This window comes from Chaetodon trifascialis, chromosome 8, assembly GCF_039877785.1.
Source record: "Chaetodon trifascialis isolate fChaTrf1 chromosome 8, fChaTrf1.hap1, whole genome shotgun sequence".
Classification (NCBI taxonomy): domain Eukaryota; kingdom Metazoa; phylum Chordata; class Actinopteri; order Chaetodontiformes; family Chaetodontidae; genus Chaetodon; species Chaetodon trifascialis.
Genome location: NC_092063.1, coordinates 29,263,346 through 29,283,849, shown reverse-complemented (window position 1 = coordinate 29,283,849; position 20,504 = coordinate 29,263,346). Strand labels below are relative to the sequence as shown.

Sequence of the window (20,504 nt, the reverse complement as noted above, 5' to 3'; positions counted from 1 at the left end):
TTCATGTTGTATTGTTCTACATGTTTTTTGTAAGGGTGTTGATATTTGGTATTGCTTTAGGCCCCCCAGTAATTGGTCGACCTCAGCCGTCATCTGCTCAAGTTGTGCTTCATTCTCTTCAAGTAAGTGTGTGACTGGGCTAATGCTGCCACTAGTGTCTTGCCATTGTCTTGGGTTATGTTGAGCTTGGACTTGCCGTTGCTGTTGTGTTTCATCCTTTTCTCTGAGGAGCGGGCGTCTTTTGATGTTGTTCGATGGAACTGGAACACGATCCAGAGCATCCCAAACATGCTCAGTGGGTGACATGTCTGGTGAGTATGCTGGCCATGCAAGAACTGGGGGTAACCCTTTCTTTTACGGTACAGTAATTACTGGGTATTTACCCAGTAATTAGATGGTAACAAAAACATGTTACCAGGTAATTACAACTGGTAACAAGAAGGTAAGTACAATGAAACTATGGACAAATTACTGGGCATTTACCTCGTAACTGTTTGGCAAATTTTAGTGTGTTATTGGGTTATAAGCTGGTAATAAGCAGGTAGCTACAGTCCCCTAATTACTAGCTACTTACCCAGTGAATATATGGTAACAAAAAGATATTACTAGGTATTAACCACTCTAATAAGAAGGTAAGTACAATGAAACTATGGGCAAAGTACTGGGTATTTTGTGTAGTTTAGTTTTAGTGTAGTTTTATATGGAGTTAGATTAGTCTCAATATTAATAAATGCACACAAAAGGATTCACAAATACATGTTAAGATTTTATATATAAATGACTCTCCACACAAATATGTTCAGTGCACACACATATATTTGATATTTAATATAAATGTAAAAAAAAATCCACAAATAACCAAAAAAGTTTCACAAATGTATTTCTGATGCACACACAAATATTTATTGTTTTAAATATATGCAATAAGAATCCACAAATATATGTATTTTTATATATTTTATTTATTAATATTATATGAAATGCCAAATACATGTGTGTGCACTGAAAATATTTGTGTGGAGAGAGTCATTTTCACCAATAACAAATAATATTGCAAAGCATTTTTACTTGTTTCTAACATTTCTTGCACCAAAAGTGTAGTTTATCATTGGGCACAGTTGTCATATTAATTCCGTGGTTGCATATCCATTGATTACAGCACATCTCAAGTGTGGGACTTGTAGTCACCACTCTAGTCAAGAGATTGTGCAGACAAAATATGCTTGAATGCCATTCTACATGTAATTGACCTCAACCACTAACCCTAAGTATAGACCAAAAAACACACACAGATCTAGATATCAATAATCCCACTTAGGTCTGGTTGGTATTTCAATATTCTGAATGACAAAATGCTTATTTTCTTTTAAAACCTGATCAATTTTAAGAAGGCTAAAGACACAGCAATGTAATGGTACACATATAAGTGTGTGTAGCAATGATGCGTCGACCTTACCACCTATATCCATCTTTTGTTGTGTCTGTTCTTTTCAGTTTCATTCTGCTGTTGCAGACAGGGCATCGCTTTTTTCTTGCCAACAGCCTGTTCTTCTGAAGCCATCATATGAGGTTTTTACCACCTTGTGCTGTCTTCTGCAGTAATTTTCTTGTCTGTGTCATTTTACTGAAAAGAAAAAAAAAAACAATTCAAAATATAACGGATGTAACATTAAATGCATTTGTAATATCATCGTGTTGCCTTTATATATTGATTTAATAGTTTCAACCTACTTTTACCAGGTTCGAAACTCCCCATAGATATCAGCAACGTTCTCCTCTTCTTCTGTCCTCAGTTCCTGCTGAATTTCCCGGCCTTTTCACTTTAATAAAATTAACACTAATGCACCGACTACAACAACGGAAATACTTCACAATAAGAGTGTCGCTTGTGAAAAAAAAAACTGTACGAGTGCGCCAAAGCACCAGTCTTTCATAAGTCACTTTCATTACGTAACATTTATTGAATATTTTCAAGTCCATTCATTCACATGTAATTTGTACTGTCACATGTACGTAGATTGTTAAACAGAAATGTCTTTTACTTGCTGGCGAGGTCCGTGTAGACCGGAAGATGCGTCAGACCTGTGGTGCTGCTCTGTCAAATTTGATGAGAAAAGAAGACGGCTGGGAGTGAATAACGCGCCCTTCAAGGAGCATTTTGCTAAGGTATTTTGATTGTGCAAATTTAGATGCATAACGTTATTGCTTCGTTGTAGCCTACTGCATTTTGACTACCAAAACTCAGCAACAATGTAACGCAACAGGGAACAAACTTAACCAGAGTGATGGATTCTCTCCATGGCTTTGGGATGCATATAAGTTAATATTCTGTTGTGCATATAATTTTTTTGTTGTAATCATTTAACAGACAAGCCCCTGTGTACTGACGCCAGCCAATGTACAGTCTTTCTCAAGATGTAGCAGGCTCGCTTTTTGAACTATGCTAATGTGTTTTGACGTTACAGTTTAATTCCGGACTTTTTTTTTTTTAGCAGCCACGTACTGAGCGGATTATTTCTCTCCGTCCCACACTGCCAAGGAAACCCGCTGTACAGTGTTGGAGCCATAGCAACTCTGCAGCCTGAGATGCTGGTACGTGATACAAAGCAATATTTCATAGAGCCAGCACACAAAATCATTCGCGTTTATGATATTTACTCTTTTATCAGTTGAAGACGATTGATCAGGTGGAAATGAGGGGTCAGTCACAGTGAAATTTCTCCCTCATCAGATTTTCCATCCTCACTGAGGTCCTGAAGCTGTCAGAGTCTCTGACACTTCCACTTCTTTTTATACGGCCTGTTTCTTGTTTTTTTCTGTCTTTTGGTGAGCTAGATATAGCTTAATAGCAAGCAAAGGCTGCTGTGCTGTCTCCTAATGAATGAAACGTCTTGAGTAAACAATATGCGTTGCTAAGCAACCTGGCATGGCGCCAATCTAGAGTTCAGCCATACAGCTATTTCTATGGGGGTAAAAATGACCCCTCTGCGGTTCTAGGCATAAATGGTCATATTTTTTTTCTTTATATCTCACACTCCTAATAATTCACTACATGATTAATAAATCAATATTAGGTAAAGTCATGAACTGACAGATGTCAGGAATTTATTTTCACAGAATTACGTGCATTTGAAAATGCCAGGGGGGTAAAAATGATCCCTTGGTGGTTCTAGTGTTAAGTTATTTTGCTAAACATTAGCTACAGTCCATGTGCTAAAGGACACTAACACAATGTTAGTCTTTCTTTCTTTTTTCTTTCTTTCTTTTACATGTAGTCATGCCATTCACACGGGGTAAGAGACGAACCGACACATCAAAAAGAAAAAGCAACCCACCAGATGAAGACTTGCTGCAGTCTGGCAATGAAGGTAACTTAATTTTATATGGGAAAGGATGTAAATACTACAAAAGTATTTTGTGTGGTTGCAAGATAGGGTTTTCCTGGCTCAAAAGGGGTATATGCTGCCCCAGTCATGAGGAGTACTTCCCTTGGTTGACATTTAATGGCCTGTACTGTGCAGTTTATCTAGACAGGTTCTGACAATAATATAATATACTGCAAATGTAAAGTAAAAACATTAAGTGTATAATGGCCACCCGGTGTAAAATTGTTATCATGCACCCTCCTCTGGTTGATAATTGAAACAGGTTTTGGAAACACTAACTCCGAGCACCTGTTCTCAGACCCCTCCACCGCTTCCAGATAATGACAGTATTATTATGCAGCTCATTGCAGCCCTAATATATATCAATATGTAATAATTTCCTTTGCATCTTTTTTAGTTGAAGAGATTACGCATCTCTCTGCTCCAACCACTGCCTCAACCATGGCTAACCTACAGGAGGATTATAGACTCTTAAAAGAGGAGAATCGACTACTCAAAGAGGAGAACCGACTACTCAAACAGGAGCGGGATTTCATTAAGGAGAAACTTAAGACCAGACCCTCAACTTCTTCTAAAGGTATCCAGACAGTGTTCTTACCAAAAACAACATGGAAGGCTATTTCTATATTCTAAATGAATTCCGTATTTTGTATCCATATCACACAAATAATATAAGAAAACTCTACAACAAGATAATTTTTTAGGTGGAAAATCAGAAAAAAGAATAAAAATAATTATTTCATAATTTTGGTACTCTGTTAATGACTCAGATAAAAGGAAGCTAATGGATTCCTCAGAGTCTGACTCATCAGACTCTGGGTCAGACTCCTCCTCAGAAGAAGAAAAGAGGAAGAAGAAGAGGAAGAATAGCAAGCAAAACCCTGCAAAATTTGGGAAAAGAGGTAACTTTAATCATTATAAAACACACAATCATCTTATATTGTATAATACAGTCATTGTAGTTCATCATAGTTCAGGGCATTGCCAAGGACAGAGTATTGTCAACAACTATGATAGAAACTGATTTTCAATAATGTCCTACGCAGAAATTAGTATGACAGCTATTTATTAGAAACACTGTATATTAGTTAAACAGAAGAAGTAAGGCCCACAGAGATATTCACAGTAAAGTCAAAAATGTTTTAAACCCACAGTTTTTGAATGCAAATTCTTATTTCTTTAGCACTTCAAATGGGCTCCCCCCCCCCCCAATTTCCTGTGTAGCTCCAGTTTTTGTTGTGAGCGCCATCTTGAGGACCTACCGGGGACCTAGGCACAGCTACGATCATAGACTGTATCGGCTACGTTGAAGGATTTCTCAGTCTTTATTTCTCAATAACAACAGATTAACTCTACATTGTCCCGCTTATTATACGGCTTATGAGTGAAATAATTAATTTCAGACTAGGGATGCAAATTATCGATTAATTGATAGACCTTATCGATCGATTAACGATTAGTTAATAAGTGGCAATTTTCCTGAGAAACCTAAATTTTCCACTGGGAAATTTAGGTTTGTTAGAAGGAAAATTTAAGCTGAACATTGGTTATACAGGGCTCTACACTAATATTTATTTGTTTACTTTCAGAGCACAATAAAAAAATGTTTAAGTAACACGTTATTTAACCCTTTAATAATGCTGAGGGTCCAATGTGACCCATTTTTACATTTGAGAACAGTAAAAACACCCTAAACATTTTTCCTCTAACTTGACCTGACTTCTAACGTGACCAAGCATGGGCCATACACAATACATACAGGTGAATTGGTCTTTCCTGCCACTAGGCTACACTATTATGATGATATTAACTCTATTTAAACTACTTAAATCACACTAGCATAAACTGATTTGTTGAACCCAGCCTGATATAAACATTAATAAGACTCATTAACAAATCACACAGCTCCATGTTGTCCCTGTGTGATGTTCAGGGACAGTTCAGGACAGTCTGAGGACTGACAGCTTTGAGGTTTAAGTTTATAATAATGAAATGCACCATGAGACTGTGACAGGTCCTTATGTCTTGACCAGATGTCATCTGTTCAGCTGTAGTAGAGGAAACTCCGCTGTTCTCAGCTCCACTGTGACGAGCGTTTTTAATTTTTTTTTAATTTTAAATTTAGCTTCAGTAGCGACCCGACTAAAATACGGGAGGGATTCGGTGTCTTTACCAAAGCTTGGGCGCCGTGCTGAGGCACCAGGTCAGTTTGAGCTGTGTTCATGAAGTAACAGGCTACTGTTCAGGCAGCAGTGAGCACTGTCGGTGGCTTTTTGACTCGTTACTCACTGGCTGTTGGTGTTTTAGCGATCTACATGCCTGAGGTCAGTAGGTAGGCTACAACAGCTTTGTCTCTCTCTCCCTTGTGTGATTAGTGCGCTATGCACACGTTTTAAACAGAGATCCCACTTCATTATGTCAGCTTTGCTTGTTTACATTTCACAGAAAAACTCCTGTGGAAAGGATAGATTAACTGCAATTAATTTAATTTAATCGATTAAATTCTTACTGACAATTAATCAATAGTTGATTAATTGTTTACATCCCTATTTCATACGTATCACAAAGGTTGATCAAAATACGACTTTTATTGATTTATAAATTGCATCATTAAGTGAATCTGCAAGTCTGGTCACTTCTCCACTGTTTTGCTCACCCTCCTCGGTTGTGTGCACTTGTTTTCATTGAAGCCTTTGATAATCAATCAGTGGATTGATGGATTATCATATACATGATACAATGTTTGTATGTATTTGTGATCATGATATAATGTTAATAGATCATATTTAATAATCTGTCTTGCAGTTAATACTCCAGAGGACGTCGTACACTGATACAGAGCTGTTCTGAAAGAATTTAGGCGTACAAGGAGCGTCAGCCTCAGCTGTAAATCGCTGAGCGTGGACAGAAACACAATCGCCTTGACAGCAATCATTGCAGAAGTACTGATTGCTGCAGAGGGTGAAGACTTCAGGCTTCTGCCAGAGTTCACTGAGGAGGACACTATAGGAAACTATGCCAAAACCTGCAAGACCTTCCTGGAGGGTAATAAACCTCTTGAAGAAAAAATTAAACAAATGAAAAAAAAGTCTGAGCTGCTACCTATAAAATGTAAATTCAGAAAGTGAGGGTTCACACTACTCACTGAGTCGTAGACACTTCTACAGTGTTAGGAAGGGTTATGTGTTTTTCCCTATTGTAGGAAGTTGAAGCCAGTTCTGCCAGTTCTGTTCTGGTGAAAGTGCAGAAATTACAGTTTTTCCCTAGTCCAAATTTCAAGTGTCTTGTGAAAGGTAATGTCTTTTCCCAAAGTTGCCTCTGTCTCTGCCTCTACTTGTGTACAGCAGGATACTTTATTTCAGATTTTAAAATTCTGTTTTTTTTTGTTGTTTGTTTGTTTGTTTTTTTGGTGTTGTTGCAGTGTTGTCTTTGAATCCCAAATCTGCAGAAATAAGTATATATTATTTAATAATGCTCATGTTTGCAACAATTTAAACTTTTGCACACCTTGTTGCTTTCTACTGTGCCTTTGTTATGCATTTAAACGATTAAACATTCCTTTTTGTATGGTACAGTTGCATCTTACTCACTGGGTAATTTGACATGTTTTACTTAGTAATGTTGTGGAGTTATAAGTTTCAAGTTTGTGTTTATTTACCAGTGAGGTGAGTTATCTATTACAAATTATATGTGTAAGAACATGGTAATTACATGGAAACAAACAAGGCTTTCTTTTACAGTACAGTTTCAGTTTACTTACCACAAAAATGATCATGTATTACATAGTAATATATCTGAACCTACATGGTACAAGTTTGTGTTTATTTACCAGTGAGGTGAGTTATCTATTACAAATTATATGTGTAAGAACATGGTAATTACATGGAAACAAACAAGGCTTTCTTTTACAGTACAGTTTCAGTTTACTTACCAGGTAAATGATCATGTATTACATAGTAATATATCTGAACCTACATGGTACAAGTTTGTGTTGATTCAATGGCAAAGGGAAAGTATCTACAATCTTAAGCATAATTTACCTAGTATACCTAGTATTTCAGCCGGAGATTTGCTGTTTTTACTCACTTATTACCAGTAGTAATTACCAATAATGCTTTATAATTTAGTGGGTAAATACCCAGTACTTTGCCCATAGTTTCATTGTACTTACCTTCTTATTAGAGTGGTTAATACCTAGTAATATCTTTTTGTTACCATATATTCACTGGGTAAGTAGCTAGTAATTAGGGGACTGTAGCTACCTGCTTATTACCAGCTTATAACCCAATAACACACTAAAATTTGCCAAACAGTTACGAGGTAAATGCCCAGTAATTTGTCCATAGTTTCATTGTACTTACCTTCTTGTTACCAGTTGTAATTACCTGGTAACATGTTTTTGTTACCATCTAATTACTGGGTAAATACCCAGTAATTACTGTACCGTAAAAGAAAGGGTTACCGAACTGGGATGTTTTCAGCTTCCAGGAATTGTGTACAGATCCTTGCAACATGGGGCCGTGCATTATCATGCTGCAACATGAGGTGATGGTCGTGGATGAATGGCACAACAGTGGGCCTCTGGATCTTGTCACGGTATCTCTGTGCATTCAAAATGCCATAATATATAAAAGCGCACCAGCGTTCGTTGTCCATAACATACGCCTGCCAATACCTTAACCCCACCGCTACCACGGGCCACTCGATTCACAATGTTGACATCAGCAAACCGTTCACCCACACAACGCCACTCACGCTGTCTGCCATCTGCCCTGAACAGTGAAACCCATTAGTCATCACACCCCAACACCTCTCCAACATGCCAGACGCCGTCGAATGTGAGCATTTGCCCACTCAAGTCGGTTACAAGGACGAACTGCAGTCAGGTCAAGACCCCAATGAGGACGACAAGCATGCAGATGAGCTTCCCTAAGATGGTTTCTGACCGTTTGTGCAGAAATTCTTTGGTTATGCAAACCGATTGTTGCAGCAGCTGTCCAGGTGGCTGGTCTCAGATGATCTTGGAGGTGAACATGCTGGATGTGGAGGTCCTGGGCTGGTGTGGTTACACGTGGTCTGCGGTTGTGAGGCTGATTGGATGTACTGCCAAATTGTCTGAAACACCTTTGGAGACAGCTTATGGTAGAGAAATGAACATTCAATTCACAAGCAACAGCTCTGGTGGACATTCCTGCAGTCAGCATGCCAGTTGCACACTCCCTCATAACTTGCAACATCTGTGGCATTGTGATGTGTGATAAAACTGAAAATTTTAGAGTGGCCTTTTATTGTGGCCAGCCTAAGGCACACCTGTGCAATAATCATGCTGTCTAATCAGCATCTTGATATGCCACACCTGTGAGGTGGGATGGATTATCTCGGCAAAGGAGAAGTGCTCACTAACACAGATTTAGACAGATTTGTGAACAATATTTGAGAGAAATGTTTTTTGTGTATATAGAAAATATTTTAGATGTTTGAGTTCAGCTCATGAAAAATGGAAGCAAAAACAAAAGTGTTGCGTTTATATTTTTGTTCAGTGTATACACACACACACACACACACACACACACGCACACACACATATACACATATGTATGTATGCATGTATGTATGTATATACGTATATATGTGTGTGTGTGTGTGTGTGTGTGTGTGTGTGTGTGTGTGTGTGTGTGTGTGTGTGTGTGTGTATGTGTGTGTGTGTGTATATACAGTGTTGGGAAAGTTCACTTTCTACATGAACTAGTTCAAAATTCAGTTCACAAATTTCAGTTCACCATTCCAAAAATGAACTAGTTCATAGTTCTTTTTTTTCCCATTTGTTGCTGTGAGCTATTATTTTTCAAAATTATTGCCACAGCCCATATAGAACCACAGACAGCAATTATTTTAGCAGTTTTAATACTGTAACTATGCATCAGAACATACCTTGAAAGGCTAGCCGGGTGCTTCAGTTCAATGTGCTGTTTCAGGTTTGCTGTAGATGTGACTGAAGCGCGGATTTTCTTTTTCAAAGCCGGCAGGCAAAGTTTGCACAGAAATGTAAGATTTTTCCCATCCTCACCGACCTCATCATATAACCTGTTTAAATGATCATACGGTGCCTCCTTGCTGCTGTCGCCTCCATGCTGCTTTTTGTTTTGATGACGCATACGGTGGTGCGACACTGGTGGCAGGTGTTGCCAGATTGGGTGTTTTGTCTGATACATATTAAGGCCTGTTTACGGTATGTTTTTGCCGGGTTTTTGCCTGGAAGGCTCTATAGAAATCTGGCACCCTATTGAACAAAGTTAAACTGAGAGAGCGTGCCGTTCACAGACACCAGAATGAACGAGTTCACAGTAACGTTCATCAGGCAGTAATACAGTACGTTCAGTTCACGTTCGCCCAAAATATGTTGTTGGAGTTCATGAACCATCATTCAATGAACGCGTTCAGGCACAACACTGTGTGTGTGTATATATATATGTGTGTGTGTGTGTGTGTGTGTGCGTGCGTGCGTGCGTGTGTGACTATTACTATCTTATACTATTATTCAAAGGTGTTATTGGTGTTAAGGTGTACTTGATTTTATATAACAGCACTTTTTGATTCCCACACTTCTCGGTGCTCCTTTTTGCTCCTCAGAAAGTTATTATAGTCAAATGTTCAACCCTAATACATTGTTCTTGTCATACACTCATTATTTACACAGTTCAATATCAACACATCACTCTGTTATATACTCATCATGTACGCAGTATTTACGCAGTTTTCCTGGCTAATTCTACGTTGTTGTAACAATATAAACAAGCAATACTTCCTACTACTCACTGTCTCATTCGTGACTGTGTGCTTGCCTATTCTTTAGGCAATAAGCCACTCTACCATTTCAGCCCCTTGCTTTACTGGGAAGCTGCAACACACACACAGCTCTCCTTCACTGAAACACTGTGGCACAACAGTTCAGAGACTGAGAGTGGTATCTACACCAACTATAACTCAAATCTAATTTACTTCCTCAACATCACTGACAATGTCCACTTGCTGCCCTGCCCTTATGGCAGGAGGCCAGGTGGCTAATGGATTTTTATCCTCTAACAACTTCCACTTGCCACTCTGCCTTTATGATAGCAAGGATGGGTGGTTCATAGATTTCCTTTATCTCAAGGTCTGTTTCTTCTGTGGGCGAGAAAAACACCTCTCCCCTTTTTGGAAAGATATCACTTCCCTCAGAAGCAACAGCTCATTAATCAGTTATCATTAGCTTTAACTTTTTGTCTATTCTCCCATGGGCAGGAAAAGTGTCTCCTTCTGGAAAAAAATATATTTTATTTTCCGCCATTGGGAGAGCAGCTCATCAGTCAATTGAGTCAAGACTATTTCTATTAATTATAATTATTAAGTCTGGTTTCCTACTTTAGTTTCTTATCTACTCTTTTCCTTTATAGTTTTTAGGGATGCACCGATACCAATACTGGTATCGGGTATTGAGCCGATACCGGGCATAAGTACTCCTACTCGTACTCATAAAATTGCCACCGACACCACAACACCGATACCACTTTATGGCAGCGTGCAGTTTACAGTAGTTGACTGCAAGGCGGGCAGCGAGGAGTCACCATGATGTCAGCAGTGTGGAAATATTTCTGGGTGAATGAGAGCGACAAAAACAAGGTGGACTGCAACTTATGTACAGCAAAACTTTCGAGGGGAGGACTGCGGTAAACTTCCATTGAAAAATTCCCAAAAATTCTGTAAAAGTACCTTTTCCCAAACTAAGTGTTGTAGTATCAACAGGAGGAGGCTATTGGTGTTTATTATTTATTTATTATATTATTCCCTCTAAAAATTCCCCCAAATTATGTAAAAGCATGTTTCTCCAAAGCAAATGATGTAGTATAACCAGCAGGATGCAATTAATGTGTGAGGTGAGTTTGGTGGCACTACATTTAACAGAAGTGAAGCTATTGAATAATCTTTCATTGTTTCTTATCGGTATAGACATTTGTAGACGGTCCCTGCGCTCCAGTCTTGCTGCCGGTTGCTCGTAGAGACCAGTTTAATTCATACTGCACAGAGGACGGCTTATTTTGATAAAAAAAAAAGTAGGTTGTAGCTCGTTGTCTGTGTTACCACGGTTGGAAAGAGGTATCGTTCTTCAGGGGCTGCATCAGGTGGGGCTGCATCCGGTGGCACTGCTCAGTCACAGGCGACGTCACGGCATTAGTTCCCACTCGCGGCGTCAATTAGAAGATGCAGCTGCGGTAGGTAGCGTTAACGACAGACAACCGACACAGAGTATGGGACCGTTGGCCGGCCGGCCAGCTTTGGTTGGTAAAATGTTGTTGTAAATTCAAATCAGAATCAGAGCAGCATCTAGATCTTCTCCAGATATGTCCATGTTCAAGAATCTCCTCACTCTGTCAAACACCATTTTAATCCTCTCTGATGTCCCCTGTACGTCAGCAGTTAATAACCATGGCAATGAATGCCAAAAATCCTTTCTTGTCCAAGCACATATTCTGATAAGCTGTTTTTCCGTGCAGTGTCTGTATATGGAGCATTTTCTGTTCTGATCTCATTCACCTTCGTTTCTTTCACACTTTGCTGACCTTGCATAGTTTCCTAAATGTTTATGAATTCACCTTCATGTCTTCCCTTGACTAACATGATGTTTTCCATCAAAGGAAAAGTGTTCAGAAAAAGACATTGGACGTATTACATATGTTACACCCACCGCAGGTCACTAGCACCAGAAATAACGATTAGCCATGAGGTATAGAAAAGTATTTATTTATTACCAGTAAACTCGGCTTTACAATTATGTTCGATAAGCCATTGTCACACTTAATCTTCTTGTGGTTAATCCCCAGTCAGACTAACCCGGGCAGGGGCTGGAATATGTGAAAACACACCTTTTCACCCTGTTAACAAGGCTTGTACACGGAATAAATACACTCCAATCCCAAGCTTAACTCGAAGATTTACACACATGCAAAAACAGTTACACTACAGAAGGGTAAACACACCGTAAGCCTGCCGTGATCACCCGACCGGGATCGACCCATTAAAGATAAGTGTTTGAATGGGGGAAACAAGCCGAACAAAGAAAATCAGACAAACAAACAAAAAACAAAGAAAAATAAAAAACTAGTCCGCCCCAGGGGCAATACCCAGCTCTTTTGCCCGCTACCGGCACACTTGCCGAGGCGGACTAGACAAAACAAAAAGCCCCAAAAAAGAAAATAAAACTAACAAAAAAACCGTCTCACGGCAAGAGCAGCAAATGGACCACTGATGCCCTGCGGAGGAACAAACACTAATCAACAATTTATTAACCAAACAAAAATACATCTTTAATTTCGACCACATGTTAAAAACTACATAGCTAAAACTTTAAAATACCTGGTACGTCGATCTATTTCGACATCAACTACCAGCCGCCTTTAACCCAGCAGGGATTGAAACAGGTCTGAAATACACAAACACAGTAAATACAACATATGTTCAAACTACACAGTATAAGACATATAAAAAACACAGAAAGAAAAGCCTACCACTTATTCCTGCACGCCAGCTTTCCCTGCATACCAGCGTGGAATGAGGTGTGCACCAGCCTCACTCTGCCTGAACACCTGCTGCCACCTGTGTTCCTCCTGCAGGTAGCCTTTTATCGCTGACGTGACTAATTAACACACCTGCCCCCTTTCCTACTCTATGCCACCCACCACACATATCTGACATAGTTTTTACTTTTGACAAATATACCACGCCTTGTGCCTGCAATCGATTCCTTATGGTACATTACCGCCGATCACCACTACGTGGTGGTAATGGGCACTTTAACCTATATGAAGCGAGGAAGAAGAGGGGTAAACTATCTTGTTTCCGATTCCGGGTCAACACTTCACGAAGAGGAGAAATGTTGACCCAACTATCACGTCTTGGTCCTGCTTTGCCGCGGCTACTGGCTAATCCCGCGGCTCGATTCGTCTCCCAATCAAGCACGTCTGGTGCCGCTGCTTCGAACGCTGTGACGGAGCTGCAACAAGCAGGGGAAAAGGCTGGACACGGTGAGGTCAGCGAGTATGTCAAGGTGAGTTCATCTCCATGGTAGTCTACGTAAACTGCTAATAACGTTAGCCGAACACAAATCAGGTTTGTGTCAATACACAGACATGCCGACAGTGGTGACCGAACGAAACTATCAAAATATGTACTAAATTACATTATATCCTACTAGTGTAAAGTTGATTCGCAGTGAAGTGACTGCGGTCAAGCCAGAAGTTATTCGCAAATCCGTGGTCCAGCCGCCCCTAAATTTGGAGTGAACGCGTATTCTTTTTATCTGAAGAGAAACTATGAAATCTTTGCTGTACCGGAGCATCACGCATGCATCAATATAAGATATTAACGCAAAGCACATAGCAAATACATATCTGGATATAAGATTAATTAGATTAAAATAAAACATATGAACAGTGTCAATTACATATATAAAAAGTATCCTTTGAAATAAAAACCGAACATTTTTGCTGAATGAATTTGGAGAAATCCCAGACTAAATATCTATTCAGAATCAAAATCAGAAAGCTTTATTGCCAAGTACGATTTGACACATACAAGGAATTTGCTTTGGTGTGGTTGGTGCATGACACATCTATTAAAAAGAAGCTATTTAAAAAGTGAAAAATATAACAATATAAATATGCTGTGACTTAAGCTCACTGAGAAGGGACATTTTTATCTTCTCTCAACCATTGTGCTTGATGCTTCAGGGCACTGTTGCAGTTGAACAACTGGCTTCAGTCTCAGTGCTGCTACTTACAATTTGGTTTTATTGACAAATTGAATTTGTTGTGGCAACGCTGCCCTCATCTTGATGTGCTTGGCCTGCCTGCCTTTTAGCTTTAGTTGTAATCCCAGTGTAACTGCTTTCAACCCAATGGGTTATGATGTTACTGAGTCGAACCCCACTCACACACCTATGGCCATTCCAGTGAGAATTTCAAACTGAGCTAAACCGGTTGATGTATTGAATACTCAGATTAATTTAAGGAACCCAAATATTTTAATTCCAGTTACCCATGCCTCCACGTGTAGGCATTACCAGTCTGTCCAAAATACATTGAGCTCTTCCTCTCATACAGTAGATTTGCATTCATTTAAGGCTTAATACTTAGGCCTTAGGCCTTGGATAAATTGGCTGAGCTCCTGTCACCTCGTAACCTTAGAGGTAGTTATTTTGGTGAATGGTGATCTCAATCTTTACTGGTTATCATCTGCATCAAACAAGCTGAATTTTGTATTGGTATGAATTTGATGAACCCACATGACCAAATCCACATGACATCTTAAAATCCAGCCTAGTTGATATCATACTCTTTAAAAAACCTGATAAATTATTGTTTTTTTTTTTTGATCGTGGGATAAGTGATCACTATCTTACAGCCTGCATCGGACATGTGAGCATGAAGAAATTAACTTCACATATGATTACTAGGGGAAATCAAAACATTTTATCAATCAAGCCTTTCTTCGTGATTTGTACCAAAGCTCCATCAAAATCCGAGACACAGACCTTGGTGTGAATTATTTCATTAATGTTTTTAGTTTAATTGTTAATAATCATGCTCCATTTAAGAAAATTAGGGTAAAAGCCAGATCTAGTCTGTGGTTCACTGCTGACCTAGCTGACCTCTTTAATTCAAGAAACAGAGCTTGGACTGAAGGTGGATGCACCAAAACCCCCTCCCATTGACTTTTATTTAGACAGCTGAGGAATTGCTTTACTACTGCACTAAGAAAAGCCAAGTCTGCTCATCTTTTTGTTAACAATATTAGTAATCTGAATCATAACATTGAATCCTGGGCTAAATCACAGGGTACCATTTCTTCAAGCTTTAGTATACCTGCCTGGGATTTTACTGATACTCTTACATTTGATGCAAGGAAATCAATTGGTGCACATAATTTGGATTCTCGTTTTATGAATCTCTCAGTGCTACTGTTTGCTGAATGCATACTTTATCACTTTTATCTGTCTACTGGAATAGTAGGGAATAATCCCTACTCCCTGGAAAACAGCTCATGATACATACTCATTGATACAATAAAAGCATTTGGTTTTTATTTCAAAGGATATTTTTTTTAGAGATACAGTTTATGTGTTTAATTTTTATCCACTAAATCATATTCCTATGTATGTATTTGTGATGTGCTTTGCGTTAATATCTTACTTTGAAAAAACACCAAGTCCCATTGAGTTTGTTAAATTGTGATGCATGTGTGATTCTATGGTACAGATTTCATAGCTTCTCTTCAGATAAGACTTAAAGTCTGCAACGTACACAAAAAAGGAGAAATCTGGCAGAATAAAATAGCTAACTCTTTCTGAGAGAGGGAGAATATGTGTGCACCCCAAAGTTAATAATACACCTACTGATGCACAACCTTGTACACATCATCAGTGTTATTTCTTGGAGTCACCGGGTGTTTTGGGTCTTACAATAGACACCCTCCTCGCAGGCAACCTGACCGAGGGTGATCAGACCCCGGCCTGTGTCCAAGTGGCATGCTGTGCTACTGCACCCACTGTTCAACAGTCGTTGACACCCAAGGGTCGCACCCTACCCCGCCTTAATGGGGGATGGTTTGCCTCATAATAGAGTGATACCATCCTTGGTTTTGGGGGTTGGCCTCACTCAGAGGATAAATACTTGAACACCATTTCATTAGACTAGAGCTGTCCTATCTAGTCTGGTGCGCATGAACTGATGAAGCCTGCTCAGATGAGAGGCGAAACGTCTTCCAAGACAAACTGACAAAGTCCAGTTGCGAATGATTAAATGCCCTGAAGCCCGGGAGATAAGGAACTGCTGCGCAATAATTCTGACAGAGACATGGCTCAACTCATCAATTCTGGACAATGCGGTTAGCATCGAGGGGCAAGCTACATTCCGTGCCGATTGCTGCTGGGGATTTTAACCAGGCAAACATGAAGCCAGTTTTCCCACATTTCCCCTAGCATGTGGATTGTGCAACCAGTGAACACACTAGACAAGGCCTACACAAATATCAAGGATGCATTCAGAGTAGCCCCCTGCCCCGACCTCAGCTCTTCATACCAGTTGTCTGTTATGCCAATTCCTGCATACAAGCCCCTGCTGATCAGATAAAAACCTACAGTGAGGCAAGTGAGGGTGTGGTCTGAGTGGGCTATGGAGGCACCACAGGACTGTTTTGAGTGCACTGACTTGGACATGTTCAAGGAAGCTGCCTCTTACAGTGATCACACCAACATAGATGAGTATGCCATGACTGTTTCAGGCTTCATCAACAAATGCATGGATGACGTCAACAACGTGAAGAACATCATCACCCGCTAACCAAAAACCCTGGATGATTGTGGATGTACAAAAAATGCGAAAGGCATGGAACTCAGCCTTCAAGTTGGGAGACATGGAGGCACTGAGAACAGCGAGAGCCAACTTGAACCGTGCCAACAGACTAGCAAAGCGTGCCCACAGCCAAAAAAATCCAGGATTTTTTCCATGACGCTACCAACACCAGGAATATGTGGCAAGGCATACGGGCTGGCACAAACTACAAGATAGCCCCTCCTGCATGTGATGATGATGCAGACTTCCTCAACAATCTCAATATCTTCTTTGGGAGGTTTGATGCACTAAACAGCAGTCCTGCAGAGAAAAATTGTTCCCCAGCAGGATAAAGAGGCACTCTGTCTCGACACAGCTAATGTATGGAGGTCTCTGAGGAGAGTCAATTCACGGAATGCCCTGGGCCCTGACAATGGGCAGATGCTCAGGGAATGTGCAGATCAGCTGGCTTACATTCTAACGGACATTAACACCTCACTGGATCAAGCCAACGGTCATCCCAGTGCCAAAAAACCTCGGATCACATCACTCAATGACGTAAAGGAGGAGCATATCATCCCCAGACTCCCTCCCATGTTCGACCCCTTCCAGTTTGCCTACTGGCCTAACCGCTCCACTGAGGACGCCATCTCCTCTGCTCTCTACCTGAGCCTTGCACACCTGGACCAGAAGAACACTCACATGCGGATGCTGTTTCTGGACTTCAGTTCAGCGTTTGATACCATCATTCCACAGAATCTGGTAGATAAACTGGGACCCCTGGGCTTCAGCACGTCCCTGTGCTGTTCACCCTGATGACACATGACTACACACCAAGGGCTGCCACCAACCACTTAGTGAAGTTTGTGGGCAAGACAACCGTGGTGGCCCTCATCAGGGACGACAATGACCTGGCCTACAGAGAGGAGGTCGGGCAGCTGGCGGGCTGGTGCAATGACAACAACCTGATCCTGAATGTGGACAAAACCAAAGAGATCATTGTTGACTTCAGGAAGAACCAGCACAGCCACGCTTCACTTCTCCTCAACAACATGGCTATGGAGGTGGTCAGCAGCACCAAGTTCCTTGGGGTGCACGTCACAACCTCACCTGGTCTGTGAACACTGCGTTACTGTTCAAGAGGGCACAGCAACGCCTGCACTTCCTATGCAGGATGCAAAGAGCCCACCTGCCCTTGTCCGTCCTCACTACATTCTACAGAAGCACCATTGATAGCATCTTGACCAACTGCATCTCTGTGTGGTGTGGAGGCTGCAGTTCCGCTGATTGAAAGAATGTGAGGAGAGTGGTGAGGAAAGCAGATTTGGACATCTCTCCCCTCCATTCAGGACATTGGACCTAAACGCTCCATGTCCTGTGCCAGAAACATCATCAGTGACTCCTCACACCCCCACCATGGCCTGTTCTCCCTGCAGGACCACCAGGTTCTGTATCAGCTTTTTCCCCCAGGTCATTAGACTGCTGAACTCTAAATGAGCATTTTTGCATCACTGTTAATGCCTCAGGTCATTCTTCACTAATGCACTTTAATATAACCTCAGTGTACATTCCTGCTGTTTATTCTACATACTGTTTATTTACATTGCATTTTATTTGCTTGTACATATCACAACATACTTTTTATTTATATATATATATATATACACACACACACAGACGTATATATATATATATATAGAGAGAGAGAAATAAAAAGAGTGTGTGTGTGTGTGTGTGTGTGTGTGTATATATATATATATATATATATATATATATATATATATACACACTTTTTAAATATTCTCTACCCTGTGCTGAGCCTGTTGCAATGAAATTTCACTCGATGTACACTTGCTGTTTACTGAATGACAATAAAGTTTTTTGTCTAAATCAAAGTCTATCTTATATTATCTTATTAATGTTTTTTAGTTAAGTCAAAATGGTGGAAAATCCATCATGATGGACTTCTATGGCCAAGTGAAACCAGTTGAAGATCTGTACTGTGTTGGATGCCTCTCGTCTATAATTTGTCCCCCTCTGTGCTTTTTAGAATCCTGATTACCATGGCTTTTCCAGTGACCCTGTGGTGGATGTGTGGAACATGAGGGTGGGCTTCTTCTTTGGCATTTCAGTGGCTCTTGTTATAGGAGGAACATTTATCCACTATTTACCAGATCATGGGTGAGTTCTCAGTTTTTCCATCTTCTCATTTGTGGTATTATTTTCCCTGTCAAACATGAGATGACAATAGTCAAGACATTTCGGCTCATACCATTATGAAGGTTCAGCCAAGCTGTGGTTTTCTGTCAGTGAGCATAACGAGCAGAGAGCATAGTGAGTGAAAGTCTTTTTCATGTTTTTGCTTGTCTTTATACAGAAATATGATTATTGATATTGATTACATCACATGACTACATATATCAAAAGCAGACTATTATTTTTCTTGACCAAAATAAATTAAGAAGTAAGAGTCAATTCAGAGTTCAAACTCTTCTTTGTTCTACAGAAGGAAGCAGCTTAATTTGCCAAATTCAAGCCCTGAGCAAGCTAGGTTCATTGTGTTTAGACATGTAGGAAGAGTTGTTTAGCTCTGTCTTTATATCTAACGGATAGCCTTAAATCTCAGCCATGATTCCGCTGATGCACAGCGTAGTGTTCATCAGTGTTGTGGTCATTGTCTTTTTTCACTGTCAAATTTTTCTTCAAGTCTGTGGGATACTTTGCTTCTATCCTTTAGTTGCTTTTCCCCTCCATGTTTATATTTGAATTACAAAATGCGTATAACTAAATTAATGTAGGAGACTATAGTAGACCTGTCTCACCCTATGCTGCCTCTCACCCTGATGCCATACCAGAAAATCTCTCTCTCTCTCTCTCTGTGTGTTCCAGCATGCGCCAGTGGGCCAGAAGGGAGGCAGAGCGTGTGATCCAGCAGAGAGAGAAGGAAGATCTTCCTCTCATTGAGGAGAACTACTATGACCCACACAAGATCATTCTGCCCACAGCTGGAGAGGCATAAGATAATAAGATATCCAGCATCCACTTGCTGCATTTAACGACTATTGCTTTTCACTATGATAAAATAAACTATGTGAATATTACATGTGGACAATGTGTTATTAACATACAGCTTGAGTGTTTCTGAATTACTTAAAAAGGCAAATCTGTGGTGATTGAACCCTTTTAATAACAGTTTTCTTCTTGGTCAGTACCAAAGAACTGATAGCCAATCCTACAAATAACTATCATTCAAAATTCTTCTTGATCCCACTGAAGTCATTACATCAGTTGCTTTTTAAAATGCATTAATTAAGTGTTGACTTATGTTACAACTTCCAGTCATAGAGCCTTCAGAAAACTATAAGATGCACTTTGCCTCTTGAGTATGTGGAAGAGGTTTGTGGTGTTTCTATTTAATGGTCTGTGTGAACCTGAACTAGTGTGTTTTACAGCTTTTGTCAGTAGCCCTTTTTGCACAATTAATTAATCCATCTTTGCCACATTGAAGCACAGTTGATATGATTCATTTATTGGCCGATTAAACTGTTACCAAAGTATTACATTATATGTTAAAAACAAATTATTGGAAATGTCTAAATGAATTACTTATGAATCAAAATGAACAATTCCACACGTATCGTTTTTATATAATTGAGCATCGGGTTTGTAATAAATATTAGTGCCTTTACACATCATTTTCACCGTCAGTTATATACAATTTTTAAAAAGGCCCATTATGGTCTACTTTGAAAAA

The 20,504-nt window shown here is 39.9% G+C and overlaps 1 protein-coding gene across 1 annotated transcript; it reads left to right on the top strand.

Annotated features, from left to right (window-relative positions):
* Window positions 1–13,256: 13,256 nt before the first annotated feature.
* Window positions 13,257–20,439, top strand: ndufb11 (NADH:ubiquinone oxidoreductase subunit B11). The gene is made up of 3 exons (XM_070969036.1): window positions 13,257–13,467; window positions 18,801–18,931; window positions 19,640–20,439. The coding sequence occupies exons 1-3, from the start codon at window positions 13,294–13,296 to the stop codon at window positions 19,767–19,769; spliced, it is 435 nt and encodes a 144-aa protein (XP_070825137.1). The 5' UTR covers window positions 13,257–13,293; the 3' UTR covers window positions 19,770–20,439.
* Window positions 20,440–20,504: the final 65 nt, after the last annotated feature.

Excerpts from the sequence above, each read along its gene's own strand:
- ndufb11 (XM_070969036.1), top strand. The coding sequence starts at position 13,294 with ATGTTGACCCAACTATCACGTCTTGGTCCTGCTTTGCCGCGGCTACTG. Across the intron at positions 13,468-18,800 it reads AGGTCAGCGAGTATGTCAAG|AATCCTGATTACCATGGCTT; the intron begins GTGAGTTCATCT and ends TGTGCTTTTTAG. Across the intron at positions 18,932-19,639 it reads CACTATTTACCAGATCATGG|CATGCGCCAGTGGGCCAGAA; the intron begins GTGAGTTCTCAG and ends TGTGTGTTCCAG.